General features: G+C 47.1%; 4 protein-coding genes across 4 annotated transcripts in view; 3 read left to right on the top strand and 1 right to left on the bottom strand.

The window, feature by feature from the left end:
* The first annotated feature begins 47 nt into the window (after nt 1-47).
* tfdp1b (transcription factor Dp-1, b) lies at nt 48-4,633 on the top strand. The gene is made up of 7 exons (XM_080533094.1): nt 48-197; nt 409-555; nt 635-703; nt 2,314-2,465; nt 2,698-2,864; nt 3,019-3,097; nt 4,110-4,633. The coding sequence occupies exons 1-7, from the start codon at nt 84-86 to the stop codon at nt 4,231-4,233; spliced, it is 852 nt and encodes a 283-aa protein (XP_080389220.1). The 5' UTR covers nt 48-83; the 3' UTR covers nt 4,234-4,633.
* A 1,400-nt stretch (nt 4,634-6,033) lies between these two features.
* On the bottom strand, nt 6,034-8,960 carry LOC308153297 (potassium-transporting ATPase subunit beta-like; the record flags this gene model as incomplete). Its single annotated transcript, XM_080526392.1, has 7 exons — nt 6,034-6,192; nt 6,474-6,566; nt 6,700-6,762; nt 7,082-7,290; nt 7,563-7,676; nt 7,829-7,957; nt 8,849-8,960. 7 exons carry the CDS (start codon nt 8,958-8,960, stop codon nt 6,034-6,036), a joined length of 879 nt encoding a protein of 292 aa, XP_080382518.1.
* A 1,817-nt stretch (nt 8,961-10,777) lies between these two features.
* grk1a (G protein-coupled receptor kinase 1 a) lies at nt 10,778-18,465 on the top strand (the record flags this gene model as incomplete). Its single annotated transcript, XM_080532107.1, has 7 exons — nt 10,778-11,479; nt 13,072-13,199; nt 15,521-15,678; nt 15,916-15,999; nt 16,740-16,864; nt 17,501-17,702; nt 18,173-18,465. The coding sequence occupies 7 exons, from the start codon at nt 10,778-10,780 to the stop codon at nt 18,463-18,465; spliced, it is 1,692 nt and encodes a 563-aa protein (XP_080388233.1).
* Nucleotides 18,466-21,062: 2,597 nt separating this feature from the next.
* The window catches only part of tmem255b (transmembrane protein 255B), a gene marked incomplete at both ends in the record, with an annotated part of 16,058 nt that continues 14,620 nt past the window's right edge, over nt 21,063-22,500 (top strand). The window contains 3 exons of the mRNA XM_080526381.1: nt 21,063-21,105; nt 21,553-21,695; nt 22,070-22,132. Of these exons, the coding sequence (XP_080382507.1) occupies nt 21,063-21,105; nt 21,553-21,695; nt 22,070-22,132 (249 nt within the window). The remainder of the gene's footprint in view (nt 21,106-21,552; nt 21,696-22,069; nt 22,133-22,500) is intronic.

Below are 22,500 nucleotides of genomic sequence, written 5' to 3'. Positions count from 1 at the left end.
CTAACCGTCTCTCTGATTGTCCGTGTTCCAGGAAGCGCGGTAAGAAGGGGGACAAGAACGGGAAGGGCCTGAGGCATTTCTCCATGAAGGTGTGTGAGAAGGTCCAGAAGAAAGGCGTGACTACCTACAACGAGGTGGCGGACGAGCTGGTGGCAGAGTTCAGCGCCAACGACCAGCTCATCTCCCCCGGCGAATCGGTGAGTCGACTTCCACAAGTGTTCCTGTCACATGTCTGGAATCACCCTATCAGAGTGGTGTTCCATAAACACAGAAGCCAAACGGGAAGGTCAAATGGGAAGGTCCAATCCACGAGCCGCACGCGTCTTCCGTACATCCCGACAGGAGGCGGATGTGACCAACGTTGCTGGCGTGTGAGTTGACCTCTGACCTTTCCGTGTTGTTCTCTAGCATGTGTATGACCAGAAGAACATCCGTCGGCGTGTGTACGACGCGCTCAACGTCCTCATGGCCATGAACATCATCTCGAAAGAGAAGAAGGAGATCAAGTGGATCGGCCTGCCTACCAACTCTGCACAGGAGTGCCAGAACCTAGAGGTGAGAGAGGGAGCCACACACACATGGACCTGTTCTTCCAAACACTCTCACACACTCACAGACACCTACTCATCACCAGGTGGAGAGACAAAAGAGGTTGGAGAGGATCAAGCAGAAACAGTCTCAACTGCAAGAGCTCATTCTCCAGGTAAGCAGTCGCGTGTGTGTGTGTGTGTGTGTGTGTGGGGGCTCGACATTAAGGCTTGTACATTTTATGTTCGGACAAGTGAACTTCCTCCTACACTTCCTGCACCTCCTGAAAAAAATTAATTCCTCCTTCAGTTGTCCGATCGGCAAAGTAATAAATGTTTTAATGACTTATGCTGCACCTCATTCTCGCTGCCTATGAGGCGGCGTAGCTTGTATCTGAAATTCTAACGCTATTGCGTGCGCGTGACCGTTATTAACTCCACTGCCCGCAAATAACCTTCTTGACCGCGAAGTTGGCTTGTGGACATTTTAAGTCCGTAGTGAAGGCCGTAGTTAAGGTCCGTACGCAAGCCAGCAAGCACAATGTTCCTTCAAGCACCTAAAACTGGCCAGGTTCCAAGAAAAGTGGGAAACGCAAAATGTCATCTGACGAAACACCAGCACCATTGCTGGTGTTCTGTTAATGTCTGCTGCCTTGTCAATGTATGCTGCCATGTCAATGTCTGCTGCCTTGTCAATGTACGCTGCCTTGTCAATGTAGTTGCCTTGTCAATGTAGTTGCCTTGTCAATGTAGTTGCCATGTCAATGTAGTTGCCATGTCAATGTACGCTGCCTTGTCAATGTAGTTGCCTTGTCAATGTACGCTGCCTTGTCAATGTACGCTGCCTTGTCAATGTACGCTGCCTTGTCAATGTACGCTGCCTTGTCAATGTACGCTGCCTTGTCAATGTACGCTGCCTTGTCAATGTACGCTGCCTTGTCAATGTAGTTGCCTTGTCAATGTACGCTGCCTTGTCAATGTAGTTGCCTTGTCAATGTAGTTGCCTTGTCAATGTACGCTGCCTTGTCAATGTACGCTGCCTTGTCAATGTACGCTGCCTTGTCAATGTACGCTGCCTTGTCAATGTACGCTGCCTTGTCAATGTAGCTGCCTTGTCAATGTACGCTGCCATGTCAATGTACGCTGCCTTGTCAATGTAGCTGCCTTGTCAATGTAGCTGCCTTGTCAAACAATCTATGTCCACTGAGTAGGGGAGCGTGGGCTATGTTGTCACACGCTGTCTATTATTTACTAGGCACAATACATCACAATGGTATAATGTCATACCAAATGAAAGAAGGAAGTCTTGGGCACATATTTTGTATTGATTATATCTTCATATCTTATTTCAGTACAGAGCTGTCGAACAATCATGCCTAGAGAATCTGGCAAATCATGCCTTTGAATCAAAACATTAATGTTGGCATGACCTCTTTACTTTAAACTTTGAAATCGAACGTTCTCTGGTGTGCACGTAGATCTACAGTAATTGTTGGAATTGTAATGTAATGTATTACTAGCTTGTAGTGTGTTAGTAGACAGACACACACGCGCGTCGTCATTTTTGGACAAATTACTTGAGCTCTCGGACAAGTAAAAGATAAGTTCACTTGTCCGAAGGACAAGTACCTGAAAAAGTGTTGTGTGTGTGTGTAAAAAAGCACAAAGAAGATGCACAAAGAGCCATTGGCATATTAACAATCACTTACTCTGATTACTCTGACAATATGATTTTTAACATCTCATTTTGACTTTCTTGTCCCTTGTGACTTTCCGTCCTGTTCAGCAAATTGCCTTCAAGAGGCTGGTGCAAAGGAACCGGCAGGCGGAACAGCAGGCCGGTAGAGCTCCGCCCCCCAACTCTGTCATCAACCTGCCCTTCATCATCATCAACACCAGCAAGAGGACAGTCATCGACTGCAGCATCTCCAACGACAAGTAAGCAGAGAAAGTGTGTGTGTGTGTGTGTGTGTGTGTGTGTGTGTGTGGGTGGGTGTGGTGGTTCCAGATCCTGCCCTGTCCTGCACGGTAAAGGTGATTCTTGTTAGTGTATTCCGTTAGTTTTTCTTCTCTTACACAGCAAAGCGCAAGTGTCCACTTTCTACTGTTTTGTATAAGTTTTATAACGAATCATTTCCAATCCCTCTCTCCCCCCCCCCCCCCCCCACAGGTTTGAGTACCTGTTCAACTTTGACAACATGTTTGAGATCCACGATGACATCGAGGTGCTGAAGCGTATGGGCATGGCCTGTGGTCTGGAGGTGGGCAAGTGTTCCCCTGAGGACCTGAAGGTGGCCCGCAGCCTGGTGCCCAAAGCTCTGGAGCCCTACGTCACTGGTCAGTATAGAAGGGCAGACACACAGTCATCTCTGTGGGGAAACCAGCCCTAACCCCCTCCCCCCCCCAAAACAATGCTTCAAGGGACGTTTAAAGAATGTCAGGATAAAAGAGCAGATATTTCAACCAGTTGTCTGTTTTTTTTCTCCTCCAGAAATGGCCAAGGGCCCGATCAGCAACGTCTACCTAACAGGAGCGTCGTCTGCTAACGGAGGGCGTCATCACACCAGCGGGTGAGTCCCACATCCACCCCTCCGCCCCCCCAGCACTTGTGTAGATCTGAGAGGATTGGATAGGTGTAAGCAATATGGTAGATATTGGCTTAGTTGGGGGTTTTTACTAGGGGTGTAAATCACCAGCTTCATCACGATACGATATTATATCGATTTGTTTGTATGACGATACAATGTTTGACGATATCACAATGTCAGTCACGATACGATTTCGATTCGATTCGATTCAAGATCGATATGACGATATGATCGATATGATGCGATATCATATGCCAATCTAACACAATTATCAATTGTAATAAGTGGTAATTAACATACAGCTCATTAACATACACACACACACACACACACACACAGGTTCAGAGAGACATCCAGTCACACACACACACGTCCACACACGTGTCACACACGTCCAGCAGGTCTGATATTGGTCTGACTGGATTCGCCTCGAAGAGTAGATGTAAAAAAATATCTTTGGTGTCCAAAACGGTCAATGTATTCGCCCATTAGACTCCCGTTAGACGCACTCTCATTAGACGCACTCACACAAGCCGAACATTTCCGAAGATTACCGGAGATTGCCGAACGCGAGAGGAGGAGGAGCCGAGAAGTGGAGCCGAGCCAGAGTAGACAGTCACACACGGTGAATGCGAACTCATTGCGAACGCGAGTATGTTCACTTCCCTGGTTCAGAGAGATGTTCCAAAATATATATTAAAAGGGATAGACTTACTGTCTCTCATCAAAAAAGAAAAACATTCGTATCTTTTTCAAGTCTCTCTCTCTCTGCGCGCATAAGATGACGATATAGATCGATGTTTTTACATTGCGTCGATGTAATCAGATCGTTAGTCAATGAATCGATGCATCGATGTGAATCGATGTATCGTTACACCCCTAGTTTTTACCATAGGTGTAAGCACCATCAAATTGTCTCAGATCTACACGGTGGCAATAATGACTGCCACAGGACGCAGGTTCTAACTCCTCCCCCTGTCTGTGTCGTACACAGGGCGAGCGGGGCAGCGTCTAGCTCCAACAGCGGCTCACGCGGCCACACCCCCATGTCCTACATGGGGGAGGAGGAGGACGATGAGGAGGAGGACGATGAAGAGGACTTTGACGATGATGACTAAACCACTGGTTCTCGCATCCAAGCAGCACAGTTGGTTGGGTGTCCGTAAAAAAAAAACAGCAACCAAGTTTCTCTCTTCTCTCTCTCACTCCGTCACTGACTCCTCATCCAAACAGTGCTAAGAGAGGAAGCCATTTAAAGAGTCGCCTCTGTTCTCCTCAACTGCCTTCAGATTGCATGGAGCTCATCTATGGCCTTCTGGGAAAAGTAGTCTTTGCTGCCAAGGACATTTTGTACCCTTTTTATTTTCGAATGCGTGTGGTGTGTGTGTGTGTGTTTCAGATCCTAATCTACACAAAGTGCTGCAAAGCCCGCCCCTCCCCATTATACGACATGGCTTTCTTTTCCTGCCAAACTCTGTGAATATGGCCACAGAAAGATTCCTCCTGAACCCCCTGATTTCCACCCCCCCCCACCCCGGTGCTGTGTGTGAGAATGTGTACAGTGGTGGCGTCAATGACGTGAATGAAAATCCTTATTCTTGTGGTTTCTCTTCTTTTTTTTTTATATATATACTTTGCATATTTCTTAATCTTATTTTGGGTGAGTGTGTCTGCCAGTGTTGTGTGTGTGTGTGTGTGTGTGTGTATATGTGTGTGTGTTCCTTCTGCTGTTCTGTTGGCAGCTATTTTCAGGATTCTGCAGAGCACTGACGTGATGTATGGTTTTGATACCCAGTGGTCCCTGCTCTGACGATTTAACTGGTGCGCAGAACATGGAGAGAAGGCAAAACTGCCCTCTTTTGAAATCAAACCCATATTCATGATAATGGGAGTGAAGTTCTCAAACTGAATTAGAACTCCCGAGAGTCCATTCAGTCAAAGCAGGCTGATATGTTTCAAAATGATGCGTTTGTCCTTATGAATGAGACCCAGAAGAGGCACAACTGCATTGGATCAGTACATGGAATTATTTTGAAAGCTCCATATCAATGGGATTGAAACATGTTATACAAGATTGTATGTGGAAAAAAAGCCAAGCTTGGGAGTAGTGAACAACCCCTTGAACTTTTGTTGGCAGAACAATACATGTGTTGAACGTGACTCTTTGCAATACCATATCTTTTTTTTCTGTTAGCTAACTTAGTTTGGAAATTATAGAGAATAAATATAGAGACTTTTTCATATCCTTGTGTCTTTGTATTTTTTTTTTAATACAATTTCATGGTGTTCATATGAGCGAATCATAATAGCAAAGCATACCATACAGAATCTTGGTTATACAAGCTGAACTCAGTAGAGGAAATACATACATTCCATATTCAAAGATTAAGATATATAAATGACATTGGCTAAGTGTTCTGATTTCCATGGAGTTAGTGGTTGGATTTGAGATAAGCTCCTGGGTTGTGTTTTAGTAGGAGAAAAGGGTAGAAGACATTTTCAAAGAAGGAACGCAAATGTGTTCCTCAGACACGTTCAGGTACAGCACTACCTCTGTTTGGAAATGTTTGCCCTCACTTTTTGTGCTGAATGAGATTTGGCTTTAGGTGTTAGGGTGGTGGGATTATGTAACATTTTCTGTGGTGGAAAATTCAGTTTTGGCCCTCAGTCCTTATCCGTTCTGTGTTTGTTTACTTTTTAAATGTGAAGGATTGGGAAGGTGAAAGCATCATGGTGATGGCGTTTCAGCCATATTGCCTTCACCTATCTCTTCATTTCAAGTCCACCAACACCTGTTAGGAGCTAGGGACTGAAATTGAACACTTCTAGTACTCTCAGGACACTTTTAAGGCCCCTTGTGGGACAACGGTCCCAGTCTTGCCAGATGAGGGGATGTTTCTCTTTTGTGCTGGCTGATGTTAATGCACGGCTTTGAGGTGGAAGAGCACCTTGCCTTCATAAGGGTCATGGATGTTCTGATAGGCAATGTTTTTGGCCACCACCCGACACACAATCGTAGCCTCCTTCTTGTTCACCAGGGTGAACCGCACCGCTACCAGGGGGTTGATGTATGTGGGCTGGATGGAGGGGAGGCGGGGGGGGTGGCGGGAGGGGAGGGGAGGGTAAAGGTAACAGAGAGGTTAGGTTCAGACAGCTCTTTATGGTTTATCAATAAGCCTACTTTAAAACAGGTAGATCAATGACGTATCAATTAGGTATTCAATTCACAACTTTATTTCATTGAGATTTTATTAGAATGTACCACATCATTGATATAGAGTGTGACAGATTGTATGAAAACTAAACAGTAGGGACTAGGGGTTGCTTGGAGACGGGGTGTCAGCGGTCATGTGCTTACCTGTGCCAGTTTGCCGTAGTACGGGAAGTACGATTGGTCGATGGTTCCATTGGTAGGGAAGTACTCAATCTGATGTATATTGTCTTGTCCACTCTGCTCCCACACAGACACACACACACACACACACACAGGCTATAATGTTGCAGATAGAAAATGCAATGTAAGAGATGTCACAGGTCCTGACTATGATGTAATGCCAGAGTGCTACCTCCCATACTGTACCCACCTCAACAGTGCATTTCACGTACGGAGCCACGTGGTCCTTCTCGTTGGGCAGAAAGTTAATGATCTGGGGAGACACTTTGACTTGAATATTTCAACAGAATATGTAGTTTATGGTCACATAATGAGGACCGTAGTGCCATGGCCCAGCTCCTAATTGCCCGAATATGAATGGAAGGGGAGGCTGTTGGAGGTAGAAACCAGAGGATGGCCTCATTGTATTGCATGGAAAGGAAGGAGGAAGGGTATACATTTCAATGAACACTCCTCTGATTTCTACCTCCAGCCTCCACTGATGAGTGGGAGAGTTTCCAGTACTTTGAGCACCTGTTGAAAGTGGGAAGGCACTTCATTAACCAAGTAAGTTAGATGGTTTCTGAACGCACCCTGTTCATCTTGATGAGGACGCATGGCATGGAACAGTTGTAGCCAAAGGTGGGGTCTGAGGCGCCGGCGCCGGCGCAGGGCCCCAGCGTGCTCTGGTAGAAGGGGCAGGAGTACTTGGTGTGTTGTGCCGTGAACCGGTGCTGGATGTTATACTGACCCTTAGTACAGTTATGGGTGTGACAGTGGTGCTGGGTGGTGTCGTTGTAGGCTGGGGGAGAGGAAGAGGGAGACGGGGAGAGAAAGAGAGAGAAGGAAGGGGAGGAAGAGAGAGTGCGAGGGGAGAGAAAGACAGACAATTTGAGATGGAGGGAAATGAACTCAAGCGAGACTTCAAATGTTTTAGATTGAAATTATGGTACATTTGATTGACTTGGGGCCATTTATTTTCATTTATTTTCATTTGGGAAGGCAAGAGTAGGCCTATATCATGAGCAACAGTAGCAAATGCATGTGTTTTGAGGCAATCGGCTCAGTACTGACGGACAAGGAAGTCTCTCAGGCAGTTGGACATCTTGGACACGCTGGCTGGGTCAGAAGTGTTGTAGGTGATCTCTACCTCCTCCCTTCCGTACGTATCCGGCCAAACCATCACCCCTAGAGAGAGAGAGAGAGAGGGACAGAGAGAGTGGGATGAGAGGTTAGCAAGCACTATTAACAAGCCACGATCTCACAGACTAAACCAGGAATGAATGCTACAGGGGGGGATGGGGGGGGCATCAGGCAGTCACACTCAGTGTCATTCTTACCTGGCGACTTCAGCTGGTCCTGGTAGTCAGGGCAATAAGGATCCAGCGTGTACAAGAGCACATAGATGGCCAGACAGAACAGCCCTGTCATCACCACATAGAAGGCAGCGTAGTACAAGCTGATGTAGACTACAGGGGAGAGAGAGGGAGAGCGAGAAAAAGTGAGAGGAGTATCTATTGATACTACTGCCCAACAATCGTCCCATCTGCTGTGCCTTCCGTTGCCTTGGGTACTGGTGTAGAGTTGGCATGTGTATTTCCAATCTTCTTATACGGGTATTGTGTATTCAGGTTGTATGGCCAAGGTGCCCTTTGTGTATGTGACCGTGACATGGCCCAGAGGACAGAGGCGGTGTTGCCCCTCAGAAACCAGCTCATATCTCAACTCCCTCCCCCTATCTCTCTTATCTAATGTCCACATACTCAAACACACTCAAACACACGCTGACACCAAGAGGACACCGCAAAGTCAGGTACAACTGTATACACATGCCACTTGTCCTGGGCTTGAGTTGTGGAGTGTGTGTGTGTGTGTGTGTGTTCGTGCGTGCGTGCGTGCATGCATCTGTGTGTGTGTGTGTGTGTGTGTGTGTGTGTGTGGAGATTATGGGGGGATTGTAAATCTGTTGGGCAAAGACAACAATTGCATGCTAATCCATAGCTTTGGTTCATGATTTAGCCACTGAAACCATTGCTTAGAACCTCCCCTGCTGTTCCTCCTGGGCTTCGAGACCCTCTAATTGAGCTTGTGTTTCTACCTAGCAACAACACCTCTGACTTAACTAATCAAGAGCCTATTAGTTTATCAGTTGACTCAGAGGGCTAAAACAGAGCCCAAACAAAACAGACCATGCCAACTCATTGTATACTGGTACATAATCCACACGTATACTTTACACACCGACCTGTATCTCTTAGATGAATACTGCACACATACACACACACACACTCACGCATAACACGCACACACACACACACACACACACACACACACAACCCTTTGTTTCTCCATGTACGTACCCCATTTCTCTGGTGTCCTGCCCATAAAGGTCCCGTTGTCGGAGTTCCAGACGAAATGTCCGAAGTCTTCACAGCGCTGGCCACATGTCCTCTTATTCTTCAGGGTTGCCATGTTGTCTGCCTAAAGACTAGACCCAGACCAGAGACCACTGTTTTTGGAGGTATTGTTAGCGGCCCTGTCTCTCAGTCTTTCTCCGACTCTATACGTGTCTGTGACTCATCCCCTCTACCCTCCTCTCTGGTTGGTGTGAGGTGTGAGATGTGTGCTTTTGGACGGCTCATTTATATTTTCTGATAAGGGCCCGCTCCAGGTATGGTGGCAGGACTTGGCCAGCCATGCGCAGGTGTGGGCTAAGTCTCCCCACCCACACCATCACCCGTGTCCGCTGGACTTGAAGGGAAACCCAGTGTCACCTTGAGGTGTGAAGGTGTGATCTGGACGCAGCCAGAGTAAACTGGAGTTGTTACTAGCCCTATCAAAGACACAGAAGCGTTACAGCATTAATGACACTGTAGCCATTCATGGATTGTAAGATTCTTCTGTTAGATTAGTTAGAAAGTATTTTTTACTTAAAAAAGTGATTGTTGGAGCTTTAGGACATTCTGCCTGGATTTGAGCACATTTCACCTTTGTAGAGAGATGTGGCTCTATGAGGAGTAGAGAAAACTGCTTATAATATGGACTGCACATATAGCGCCTTATTCCAAAGCGCTTTACAATGGCCTCTCATTCACCCATTCACACACCGATGGCGGCAAGCTACCATGCAAGGCGCCAGCCCGCTCATTGGGGGCAGTTTGGGCCACGTGGCCAGCCGGGGATCGAACCTCCGACCTTGCAACTGTTAGACACCGGCTCTACCTCCTGAGCCACAGCCGCCCCACAATATATCATGTGCTGTGTTTTTCCTTGAAGTGGAAGAGGGTGTGATCTAATGTAGGACGTCAAGGGTCACCCAGCACAGAGGCAGAATATCTGTGATCATGATGTGGGCAAGGCTCTATAGCCCTTTCTTAATTGTTAGGAACCCGACACCTCGCCTCCTCTCCTCCGTCCTCAACTTGCGTCATAATGAAAACGCAAAATCTAAGTTCCTCCCCTTTGGTCTTCTCCTCCAATGTTTTTTTGAGGAGGACGTGAGTGTAGGACGTGAGTGGATGACGGTCGAGAGAACACAAACGATTGAGAAAAGACTTCTGACTCTGGGCCTAGAGCTACTGTACATTCACTACATTCCTCTACCCTACCACCCACCTCTTGAATGCTACTATGAATGCTACTACTGTATCTCTCTCACCCACCCCCCCCTTCGTTCACACAATGAACTCCACTCCTCACTGGTTAACATGGGGGAAGGCATTATGGAATTAGTGGAATTAGTGGATAGTCTTTACACAAAGGTGTTGAGTCAGGGAGATCTGTGTCTGTGTCTGGATGTGTGTGTGCGTGTGTGTGTGTGTGTGTTTGTGTGTGTGTGTGTGTGTGTGTGTGTGTGTATGGTGTGCGTGTGCGCCTGCGTGTGTGTGAGTGACGGGTGTGTACTCTCGGGGAAAGACAGACCATCCTGCTCTGCTGCATGGAATGAATCACCAAGTCTGAGAAACTCTAATCCGTCTAAGCATTTTGGTTATCCCTCCATTACTCCATCCTTCCACCTCTCCATCTGTCTCTTTCTCTACTCGTCTACTCCTTTCCTCGCTGCCTTCTCTCCATCTCCGCGACGAGGGGCGTTGGGCCTTTCCACTCCGTTTCACAATCTGTGATTAAATCATTCATTTAATCTGAGATTAAATCTCTTCTATTCTTCTTCTCCTTCCCTCTCTCTCTCTCTCTCTCTCTCTCTCTCTCACTCCCCCCCTCTCTTTCTTTCTCTCTCTCTCTCTCTCTCTGTCTTTCCATTCTTCTTCCACCTTCCTTGCGTCGTCGCCATGGATATCGGTGGCATGACCACGTTGGTGGCCAACAAGGAGTACATCGATGCGCGAGGGAGCTTCGATGGCCCGAGCAACCCCGCAGCAAACCGGGACAAGAAGTTCCACGAGCGCTTGAAGCTGCCCCACATCACCGTGTGCGAGGGCCTCAGGGAGACCCTGGACATGGGCTTCCAGAGCGCCTGCGTGGACCAGCCCATCGGCAAGCGCCTCTTCCAGGAGTTCCTGGAGGGCAACAGCGAATACAAGGGCCCCATGCGCCTGTGGAAGGACGTGGAGGAGTACAACAGGACAGACGACCAGGGAAAGGCCAAGAAGGCCTCCAAGATCCTCTCACGATACATGGATCCCTCGGCCAAACTGTTCTGCCCCTTCCTCCCAGAGAACAGCATCACCAAGGTGAAGGAAAAGCACGAGGAGGTCGGGGACGAGCTGTTTACCGAGACGCTGACCACCGTGCTGGACTTCCTCAAGGAGGTGCCCTTCACCTTCTATCTGGAGAGCATGTACCTGAAGAGGTTCTTGCAGTGGAAGTGGCTGGAGATGCAGCCCATGGACGCAGAATGGTTCCTGGACTTCCGAGTGCTGGGCAAGGGGGGCTTCGGGGAGGTGTCTGCCTGCCAGACCAAGGCCACGGGGAAACTGTACGCCTGCAAGAAGCTCAACAAGAAGAGGCTGAAGAAGAGGAAAGGCTATGAGGTGAGAGGGAGCGGAGAGGATTCTCGTTCTTTCGTGGTTGTGGCAGTTTGCAGGGAAATGTTCGATGGATGATGGCCATGAAAATGATAATAGAATACAATACAATAGCATAGGAGCTCTACTGTAGATGGCGGATGGAGTAGACAATCAAAGGAAATCTGAACTGAAATTGCTGGGTCGTTAATCAGGAGCCACGTTGTGTTTCTGGCTGTTTAGTAGAGTAGCGCTAGCATGTATATAATCTGAACTCTGTGGGAGGTTTGAACATTCCACTATGTTTCAAGGAATGTTTCTCTCACCGGTTACATTCACTGTCAGATTATTGGATGTCTGTCGGTGAGTGCATTTGCATGCTGATGGGCAGACGTATGACATTCTATTCTGTTCTAGTGTGTGATAGACAAAGGAGAGATCACTGTCATTAGAATTAGAAATTATGTAATCTAGTAATAAAGCCTGCCTTGTAGTATTGTATGTGCTTACCTGACACATACCGGTATGTGAACTATCATAATATGTGTGAACTTATACGTATACTACGGGTACTAGACAGCATGTCTACTGGATGAGCAATGCTAGGTGCGGGGCCGATTAGAGAACAGAGACTTATGCATACAGTACAAGCTCCTTGACCTTTTTGGCAGAATGTCTTGTCGCTCCAGATTACAGAGGGGATTTCGATACACAAGACAAGTATTCAGGAGTCAGGACTATTACATAATGTTCAACCATTTACACCAGCTTGTCTTCTATGAGACACGACGGACAGAAGGAAAAGAGGGAGGGGAGAGAGAGGAGAGGGAGAGACAGAGAGAGAATGATGATCCTTATTTTGTCGAAGTGAAACACTTTCCTTGACCTCAAATAAAGCAATGGTCAACGGTGTGGAACCGTGACCACTGGGGTGTTACAGTGGTGTGTCTAGTGAGATGGATGGAAGTAAGAATTGACTGAGTTGTAAGTCATTCTTGGCCCAGTGAGGTGATTGTGCTTGGTCTGGTGTGAAGAGGAGATCAACGAATGTAGAACATTGTGAAATATTGAGCAGGGTGTAGTAATGGCCAGCTAGAGCATTACAAGAACTGTCTTTCCCAATTGATGGGCTGGCGCTTAAAAGGACAGGCCTATATTTAATAAATTCTTCTTATAGTCTCAAATTAGAAAACACACACAGGTGGTCAGGGGGGTGTGTAGCCTACAGTAGCCTGTGGCTTACTTTTGTGATTAGCACCCTTCAGCATTACAACGATTATTGAGCCCCTAATGAAGTGCACACCCCACCATGTTTATAAATGGAACAGATCTGTTATATTTCTGTTATGATGGCACAGAGGCTGGGGGCTTAGGAGGGGGGGGGTCAACCAATCAAGTCTACAGTGGGGTCAACACACTAGTCAGTATACATTATAGAGTATACAGCACATGTAGTGTATAGTCAAGATGGCCATGTTGCACGAGACAGATATACATTTTTTTTTTTGTGTGGATCATATCAATAATCGTCTATGATGATTAACAGATATCTTGTAACACTATCTTGTTGCAGTCTGTGCTGCTGTAACTGACCAAGCCTTTCCCATCCTGACCTGCAGGGGGCAATGGTGGAGAAGAGGATCCTGGCACGCGTCCACAGCAGGTTTATCGTGTCCCTGGCCTACGCCTTTCAGACCAAGACCGAACTCTGTCTGGTCATGACTATCATGAATGGAGGTGACCTGAGGTGAGAGACGCACGCATGCCAACACACACACACACACACACACACACACCATCTTAGCTGTCCATCGCGTTCGATGATGACGCTTGCTCCAAGGATGGGGGGGGGGGTTTCAGCGACGCTGCCTCTGGTGCCACTTCTCATGGGCGTTGAGTCCGATCCTAGAGCCGCACATCCGTCCGCAGATGGTGCAGGGGAAGCCAGATACCAGGGGGATTCCAACCGCCCGATGGTGTCGTTGTTTGCGCCTCTCGGATCTTCAGTCTTGGTTGGATTGGTGTATTTGGGAAACTGCAGTGGCACAAGTGACTTGCCAGGCTGATCTGTCGAGTGTCAGAGTTTCAAACTGCGTGGTGTTGATGTTTGCTCGCTTTAGGAGGTCCCTGGTGTAGTCCTTAAAGCGTGTCTTTTGGCTAGAGGACTTGACGGGGCAGGCGGTGGTCAGGCATGCATATGGTGCGCCCTATCCAGCGAAGATGTTTTTTGGCCACAGCTGCGTCCATACATGAGTTGGTGTTGTTGAGGATGTCTGTGTGGGGGACTCCTGGACCCCAGGACAGGCCGAGGATCCTCTGTAGGCAGCGGATGTGGAAGGCCTCCAGGTTGGTGATGTGCCGGCGGTATGGGGTCCAGGATTCTGCTCCATAGAGCAGAGTGGAGAGACATACTGCATTGTAAATGGCAACCTTGGTGCTGACCTTCAGGTTTCGGTTTTCGAAAACCCTGCTGCGGAGACGTCCAAAGGATGATGAGGCTTTATTGATACGCGTGTGTATCTCTGTCAAGGGAGCAGCATGGAGAGTGGAGCCGAGGTAGGTGAAATGATCCACTGTTTTAAGTGGAACACCGTTTATGTGAAAGCTGGGAAGTGTAGAGGTTTGGAAAGTGAGTTGGGACATGACTTCGTTTTTTTGGACCTGGAGACCGAATGATTTGTATAGACTGGATATGATGTTGAGAGTGTGCTGCATAGCCTCTGGGCTGTGAGCTAAGATGGCACAGTCATCAGAGTACTGAAGCTCATAGATTTGCCAGGGCTTTGTTTTTGTATGTGCTTGGAGCCGGCGGATGTTGAAGAGACTACCATCAAGGCGATATTTCACATGGACACCGTCTTCGTGTCCCAATGCTCGTGGAAGACGCAGGTGATGGCAGAGAGGAGGAGATTAAAGAGCACCGGAGCCAAGACACAGCCCTGTTTCACCCCAACATTTACCTCAAAGAATTCAGACTGGAGTTCACCCGTCTGGACTCTGGCTTGCATCCCGTCATGCAGCTGCTGAAGGATGGAGAGGAACTTGGGTGGTACTCCAAGTTTGTCAAGGTGTTTCCAGAGCAGCTCACGGCTGATGGTGTCGAAGGCTTTGCTTAGGTCTATGAAGGCTATGTAAAGATCCTCGCGGTGTTCTCTGCTCTTCTCCAGTAGCTGCCTCAGGACAAAGACCATGTCGGTGGTGGATCTGGTCTTCCAAAGACCACATTGAGTTTCCGGGAGCACAGCTTCCGAGATGTTCTCCACCAGCCTGTTCAGCATGATCTTCGCCAGCACTTTCCCTGCAATGGAGAGGAGAGAGATTCTGTGGCTGTTTCCGCAGACGGCTCTGTCCCCTTTCTGCTTGTAGATGACCACAATGTTTGCATCCTTCCAGTCCTGCGGGAGGGTCTCATGTTCCCAGATGTTGCAGATCAGGAGGTGCAGACGGCGTGTGAGGAGGTACCCTCCATGTTTGAAAACCTCTGCTGTGATGCCATCGGGTCCAGGGCTTTTATTGTTCTTTAGACCCGCAATGGCTTGACGGGTCTCAGAGAAGTGTGGTGGGGTGTCCAGGTGTGTGACTGATGGCATGTCTGGGAGATTATCTAGAATATGTGGGTCAATGGGGTTGGTGTGATTGAGTAGAGACTCAAAGTGGTTTCCCGAGCGGGCGAGGATCTCGTGACGGTCCTTAAAGAGAGTCTAACCGTTGACTGATTGGACTGGAGCAATCGCCCGCTTCCTGGGGCCATACAATGCTTTAATGGCATCATAAAAGCCCTGGGTGTTGTTGTAGTCTGCCAGGCTTTGGATCTCCTTCGCCTTCTGTATCCACCAGGCGTCCTCCATGGTCCGGAGGGCGCGCTGGGTTGCTGTTCTTGCTGCAGCAAAGGCAGCTTTCAAAGGCTGCAGCAACACTCACACACAACAATCATCAGTCACACACATGCATGAACTCACACTCTCTCCCTTTCCCTCTGTCTCCCACAGGTGCATGTTTAACATGACGAGAATGTTCTGCCCAGTTCAATGAGGTGTGTAACCCCACATCCCTCCTCTGTGTGTCCAGGTTTCACATCTATAACGTGGATGAGAATAACCCAGGCTTTGACGAGCCCAGAGCCTGTTACTACGCTGCACAGATCATTCAGGGCATGGAACACCTGCACCAGAAAAGAATCGTATACAGAGACCTCAAACCAGAGAATGTGCTCTTGGATAATGAAGGTACACACACACACACACACACACATGTCGACGCAAGCATGCATGCATGCACACACACACACACACACACACACACACACACACACATACAATGGACTCCTTTAACTCACACCATCTCACTCTAACACAAACACAAGGACATGCATAAGGCATAAGCAGGGACGTATTCTCAGGGAGAACTTGCGTATCTGTGACGTTTGTTTGACATTGTCCCTGTGTTTGCTCTCTCTCTCTCAGGTAATGTGCGTATCTCTGACCTTGGTTTGGCTGTGGAGATGAAGGACGACCAGAACAAGATCAAAGGCTACGCTGGAACTCCCGGTACACTCATCTGCCCTCACCTGGCTTCATCTTGGTCTTTCTTGCCCTTATTTGACCTCACCTGCCCTCACTTGACCTCACCTGCCCTCACTTGGCTTCACCTTGGTCTTTCTTGCCCTTATCTGACCTCACCTGCCCTCACTTGACCTCACATGCCCTCACCTGGCTTCCCCTTGGTCTTTCCTGCCCTTACTTGACCTCACCTGCCCTCCCCTGTCTTCACCTGCCCTCACCTGTCTTCACTTGGCTTCACCTGCCCTTACATGCCCTTACCTGGCCTTACATGGCCTCACCTGGTCTTACAAGGCCTCATATGGGTTCACCCGCCCTCACTATACCTGACCTGTACCTGACCTGTAGCTGACCTGTACCTGACACTGAAGCTGGCATGAGCTAACACACTGGTCAAAACTATTAGTGACACAGGTCACACGGCTTTCAGCATGCCATATTGTACAAAGCTATAAAAGGCTTGGTGCAATGGTGCCTGAAATACAGCAGTGCCAAAGTATGGAAAGGTACTAGTGAGTTGTGAGCTGGACATTCTCTGGCCAGAGAAAGACACTCATTGCAGTAATTATTGTGACGACAGCTGATGACAGCAGCCCATGTGTTGTTCCTGGTCCTGTCACATTGTTGGAATAACCTCCTGGGTCTGCAGATATTTGATGACCGTCCCTGGAAGTTCCCTGTGTACACAGTGTGACCTCTGTGTGACCTTTGGCGTTTGGCCCCTGCAGGGTTCATGGCTCCAGAGCTGTTGAAATCGGAGGAGTACGACTACTCTGTGGACTACTTCACCCTGGGGGTCACTCTGTACGAGTTCATCGCTGCCAAGGGACCCTTCAGAACCCGGGGAGAGAAGGTGGGCCGGCCCCTCATCTCGCTGCGTCTCTCTCTTCTCTACCATTCTCTCGCTCTGCCCATTATCGCTCTCTCGTTGCTGTTCAGTGACAGCTCATCTCTGCCCACCTGTGGTCATACATAGGTACTGCAAGAGCACACTATCAGCATGAAGCACTTTAAATTGGGACAGTTGTGACAGTATACCCAGTTGTCTTCAATTCAAAATCATTTTATATAATTATTCACCTATAACACTGAAACAAAGTTTGCAGCTATCACAAGTGCACTTGTCGCAGTAGCTGACTGTTCATAGATACAATACACTAACTTTGGATTGTGTTGTCAGTCTTCTGTTGGGATGTAGTTGCTGCCTTCTGTTGCCGCCATTGGTGTATGAATGTGTGTGTGAATGGGTGAATGAGAGGCCGTTGTAAAGTGCTTTGGAGCAGCTTCGGAGCAGCAAAAAAGGCGCTATATAAGTGCAGTCCATTTACCATTTACCATGTAAACATGGGTATGCGTCTGAAGGAAGAAGCAGAGACAGACTGTGCTGATGAATAATGCAACCGTGAGTCAGCATCTGAGGCGATAGCTGACCTTCTCCAGTGTAACCTAACCCTGACTCTAACCCTAACCTGGGCTGTCACCCACATAGGTGGAGAACAAGGTAGTGAAGAAGCGCATCCTGAACGATCCTGTTACCTACACAGAGAAGTTCAGTGAGAACGCCAAGTCCATCTGCGAGGGCCTGCTATGTAAGACGGTGGACCAGAGGCTGGGCTTCAAGAACGGCTCGTGTGAAGAACTCCGGGCGCACCCCTTCTTCAGCCAACTCAACTGGAGGAAGCTGGAGGAAGGTGCCGATCACTAAAACCACAACAACCACAACACATGATAGACACTAGTCCTACACTAGTCCTAAACTAGTCCTACACTAGTCCTACACTAGCTCCACATCTGTGCAATACACCTGTCACCTGCTCTACCAAACACCTTCATGGGAATAGAAGGTGTACACACACACACACACACGCACACACACACACGCACACATGCACACACACACACACACACACACACACACGCACACGCACACACACACACACACACACACAGACACACACACGCACACACACACACACACACACGCACACACACACACACATACACACACACACACACACACACACACACACAGGAGCACACGCATGCATGCACACACACAGGAGCAGTGCACGCTCACAATCAGTAATATCACTCTTTGCATTGTGCAGTGTGTTCTACTGCCCTCCAACTCTAATCTATGTTACTGTGTTCTGTTCCTCAGGTATCCTGACCCCTCCCTTTATACCCGACTCCAAGAGGGTATATGCCAAGGACATAGATGCCGTGGGGGCCTTCTCCACAGTCAAGGGAGTTGGCCTGGGAGCCCCAGACAAGGAGTTCTTTGACGAGTTTGCTATAGGAAACATCTCCATCCCCTGGCAGGAGGAGATGATCGAGATGGGCATCTATGGGGAACTCAACCTGTGGGGTCCCGATGGGACCCTGCCCAGCGACCTCCGCAGGGAGTCCATCGTGGAGCAGCCGCCCAAGTCCTCCACCTGCTGCGTGTCATAAAGGCTACCGCCACGGAAACGGAACTCTTTGATGTCAGATGATTACTACCCTGACTGATTTGCTACCCTGACCGACGAGGGGGAAATTAGGTGGTGAAAGGGCAGGGGCCAGCCAATGGGAGCAGGGCGATGAGATGGAATGTAGGTGGTACTGATGGAATGTCTTGTTTGTCAGCAATATCATTCTAACTACAGTATATGTTTAAATACTGTATCTCACTATTTCTCATTGATGAATACTTAATTTGTATTTTTTTGTTTCAGTTTCATATTTAATTTTATGAGAAAATTGCTTTATTCTTTTCTTCCATGTACATTTTACAGGGTAGTGTGTGTGTGTGTGTGTGTGCACAAAAAAACATAAACTGGTTTCATCTGGTTGTCATGTGCACTGTTCTTCCCCTTCAAACTCACGTCATAATTCTCTCAGATTACATTTTATGTGATATATGAATTAAACTTCCATGACCCCATTGATGTATCTGTTTTACTATGTACCCTTCTGCAGGTACACAAGGTCTTGGGAGATCAAATCGTAATCCAGAACAGAGCTACATTCATGTTTTGTGATAATAAATATTGATATTACAATGTAAGCTCAAAGATGTATGTGTCACATTCCATATCACTGGATACGAGTGACTAAAATAAGTCTATTTTTGTTTTTCATGACACATTGTTTTCTTTTTGCAGGGTGGGGATGGATAATAAACTATTTGTTTGTTTTGCTATGCCGAATGCTAATTGATATATCCTTCTATATCTATCTATATATCTATCTATATTTACAGGAACCTTTTGCTGAGCAGGGTTAAAAAAAATTAAAAAAAAGTCTAATGCCCCAATGCACGTGTATAAAAATGCTAGAAATTAATCTAGCAATCGATATGTATATATAGCTCTAATACTGTAGCTAGAATCATTGAGTAACTGTAAATGATTATGTAATTATGTCCTACAGATCATGTTTATGAATTCGAAAATAAATATTTTGCCATAAAACCACCAAATACACTGTGTCATGTGTTGACTGAATGATTGAAACTGAGCATGATTATATGACCAGTGTCACTGAGCTCAAACACGTGTTAAATGAGTGGTGTATTGAACAGACAGAGTTACAAGATGAGTAAGGTGGTGACCTCATTGTACATTGTGCTATTATTTACATTGTATAATTGCATTACAATGAGAACGTATTTGTATTGGTGTTCAATTATGTACCATGAAGTCTATGATCCAGCTGTATTGTTGGAGACATGAGATCCTGTATCCTGCCTACATCCACACACATCCACCTATGGTACAGGAGCATTTCTATAATACAGATGGCCTTTAGCCTCCTCAGCCCTGCTAGTGTGCTGATGAGATTTTAACAGCCCATAAAGAGCTCCCATAAATTTCCCCCTGGTATTTCCAGGCTTGTGGTCCAGGTGTATTTCATAGTGACAGAAACGGGCACCGGGCCGAGGCACTGACAGGACAGTGGGACCAGGTGGACAGACATATCCTTATTAGTTTCAATGTAACTCTATTCTACACTACTCTACTCTACTCTAATCTACTCTATTCTATTATATTCTATCCTGTTCTATTATACTCCATTCCAGTCTATTCCTATGTTATGCGAGTACAGGCTCCTTTCCTTCCTTGTTTAGATTACATTCTCAGTCAGTATGGGTATCTCAACTACTAAACTCACAGATGAGCTTTTGACACCCATCCATGAGATTTATGCATCTTGGCTGTGCCAACCACGTGCAGTGCCAAATAAATAATGAACAGAAATTAACCATATTCCACTAACGATTCAACACTGATTAAACGCATACATTATTTATGGTACCTCTAAGGTTCATCTAGGGCGCTGGCACGCGCTGAGAAGGGGTGTAGGCTAAACTCTCAAGGCTCGTCTTCTCAGCTCGCCTGCTGCGCGTCCTCTCATGTCCTCTTATGTGACAGAGCATCGGAGAGGTGTCGGGTTCTGGAAGTTCAGAGCAGAATTGTGTAACCTTAGTGACAGACGCTGTTGGGGCACGACGACTTTGTTAAAAACTGGAAAATCTCTTTTTGGGAGTTAATCAATATACCTACGCCCGCGCGACAGGTGACGGATTCTTAGATTGTTATTCCCGCGCCAAGCCGACGTTATTACACACCTGCACACGCTGGGATGCAGAGAGAAAGAGGCGGGATTGCCTCCTGCAGCCTAAGTGCTTTCTAGATTTTGAGGAGGATTGCTGAGGACTTCAGCCGTATATCCCCATTCCAACTTCGGACATTTCTTATTGTAAACCCTCCATATCAGAGGCAGGATGCAGCAGCCCGCAGCTCAACCACCAGTACCACCTCCACCACCACCACCACCACCACCAGCAACCTCAATAACAACAACAACAACAACAACAACAACACCAGCAATAACAGAGCCCCATGACCCCGCAGGTAAAACCATATAGATTATTTTGCAGACCAACATTCTCATGTATTGAATACACAAGATAAAAGCCCATTGACGCGCAATGCTTGAGAATTTATTATTTGGAAAGCAAGTCACTTTCGCTGCGTTATCAGCAGAAAGTTTATGGTCTAGGGAGAATGGCGCACCGTGTGTGGAGACAAGCCTGCATGAAGCAGCATGGTCAGGTGCAGTGGTTGTATGCTACTCTTTTTGAGTAGCTATGTTATGCCTTATTTGACACTCTCATATTGGCACATCTGTCTATGAAGCGCAGTTATCTATTATAACCCATGCGCAGTGCGCACATGATGGTTTGCTCAGGTTTGTGTGAGTAAAGGTTGTGCGTAAATGTGGAATAATTATTTCAGTGGTGATTGTTGCTTCTATGAAGAGTGTGTGTGTGTGTGTGTGTGTGTGTGTGTGTGTGTGTGTGTGTGTGTGTGTGTGTGTGTGTGTGTGCATGCTTGTGCGAGTGCGTGTGCATGTGCGATGTGTGTAGGGGGTGATTAATGTATCATGATGATACCTCTTCATATCCTTTTCTTCTTTTCTGTCTCTCTCCTTTACCCCTTTCACCATCTCTGTTCAACCCTGATCCCTCTCTCTCTCATTCCTTCTCTCTCTCAGCTCAGTATTTGAAGCGGCGGAAGACAGCTCTCTGGGTCACCATCGCCCTGCTATGTCTGTCTCTGGTGGTGTTGGTGGTGGGACTCATTTCTGCAACGCGTACAGGCAACGTTGCTGTCGCTGGATACTACCCCGGCATCACTGTGAGTGAGCGTTACTGCAACAACGGCCAATTCCAGCATCAGTCATAACAGTCATCATAATAGCACTCTCTGCAATGATGTTTTCATCCAGTTCCATCATAAATAATTAACATGGATTGTGGATTTGTTTGTGTTTGTTTGCATTTCTGCTGATTATGATTCAAAATGATTATGCTTCAACATTCAAACCAGCCCAAATCATGATGGGGCAAATAGATATTCTGTTACTCTTAGATATTGATCAATATTATCACAATTCAGATCCAGATATCATATTTCTGTATTTAATGTGGATGAGATGTAAATGCTCCTGAGGTGTAAAGGTCCCCCCCCCCCACCCCCGCGTCTCACCCTCTCCCTCCCTGTCTCTCCAGCTGAGTTTCGGAGCATTCTTAGGGATCGTTGGCATCAACCTGTTGGAGAACCGTAGACCTATGGTAAGTCTAGCCCTACAACTGTCCCTAGCCCGTACCCTTGCATACTTTTTCAGAGTTAGGAGATATGAAGGAATAGAGAGGTAGTTGTGCAATATGGAAGGTGAAACATGAAGGCATTTGGTGTTTGGACCATCCATATAAAACTGTTATTTTCTCTATGGTTTGGACAAACATGATGTAATTTTACAGTATTTCACGTTCAAAGGTGTTCTTAGAAAACCAGGACAATTTAGTTTACAATACAATGCAACAATACTTGAGTTATGTTACTACACTTTTGTAAAAACGTTTTACGGCAAATGGCCTTTTATGAGTGAATGGCAAATGAGATTACTGCGCCCTTAGCCGGTCCCGTTCAATGCATGTGA

This window comes from Nansenia antarctica, assembly GCF_963989245.1.
Source record: "Nansenia antarctica genome assembly, chromosome: 1".
Classification (NCBI taxonomy): domain Eukaryota; kingdom Metazoa; phylum Chordata; class Actinopteri; order Argentiniformes; family Microstomatidae; genus Nansenia; species Nansenia antarctica.
The sequence above is the reverse complement of the archived record's forward strand: the minus strand, read 5'-3'. Positions and strand labels throughout refer to the sequence as shown.

Coding starts and splice junctions, on each gene's coding strand:
- tfdp1b (XM_080533094.1), top strand. CDS start 84: ATGAAGGTGTGTGAGAAGGTCCAGAAGAAAGGCGTGACTACCTACAAC. Junction 198..408: donor TCATCTCCCCCGGCGAATCG/GTGAGTCGACTT, acceptor GTTGTTCTCTAG/CATGTGTATGACCAGAAGAA. Junction 2,865..3,018: donor TCTGGAGCCCTACGTCACTG/GTCAGTATAGAA, acceptor TTTCTCCTCCAG/AAATGGCCAAGGGCCCGATC.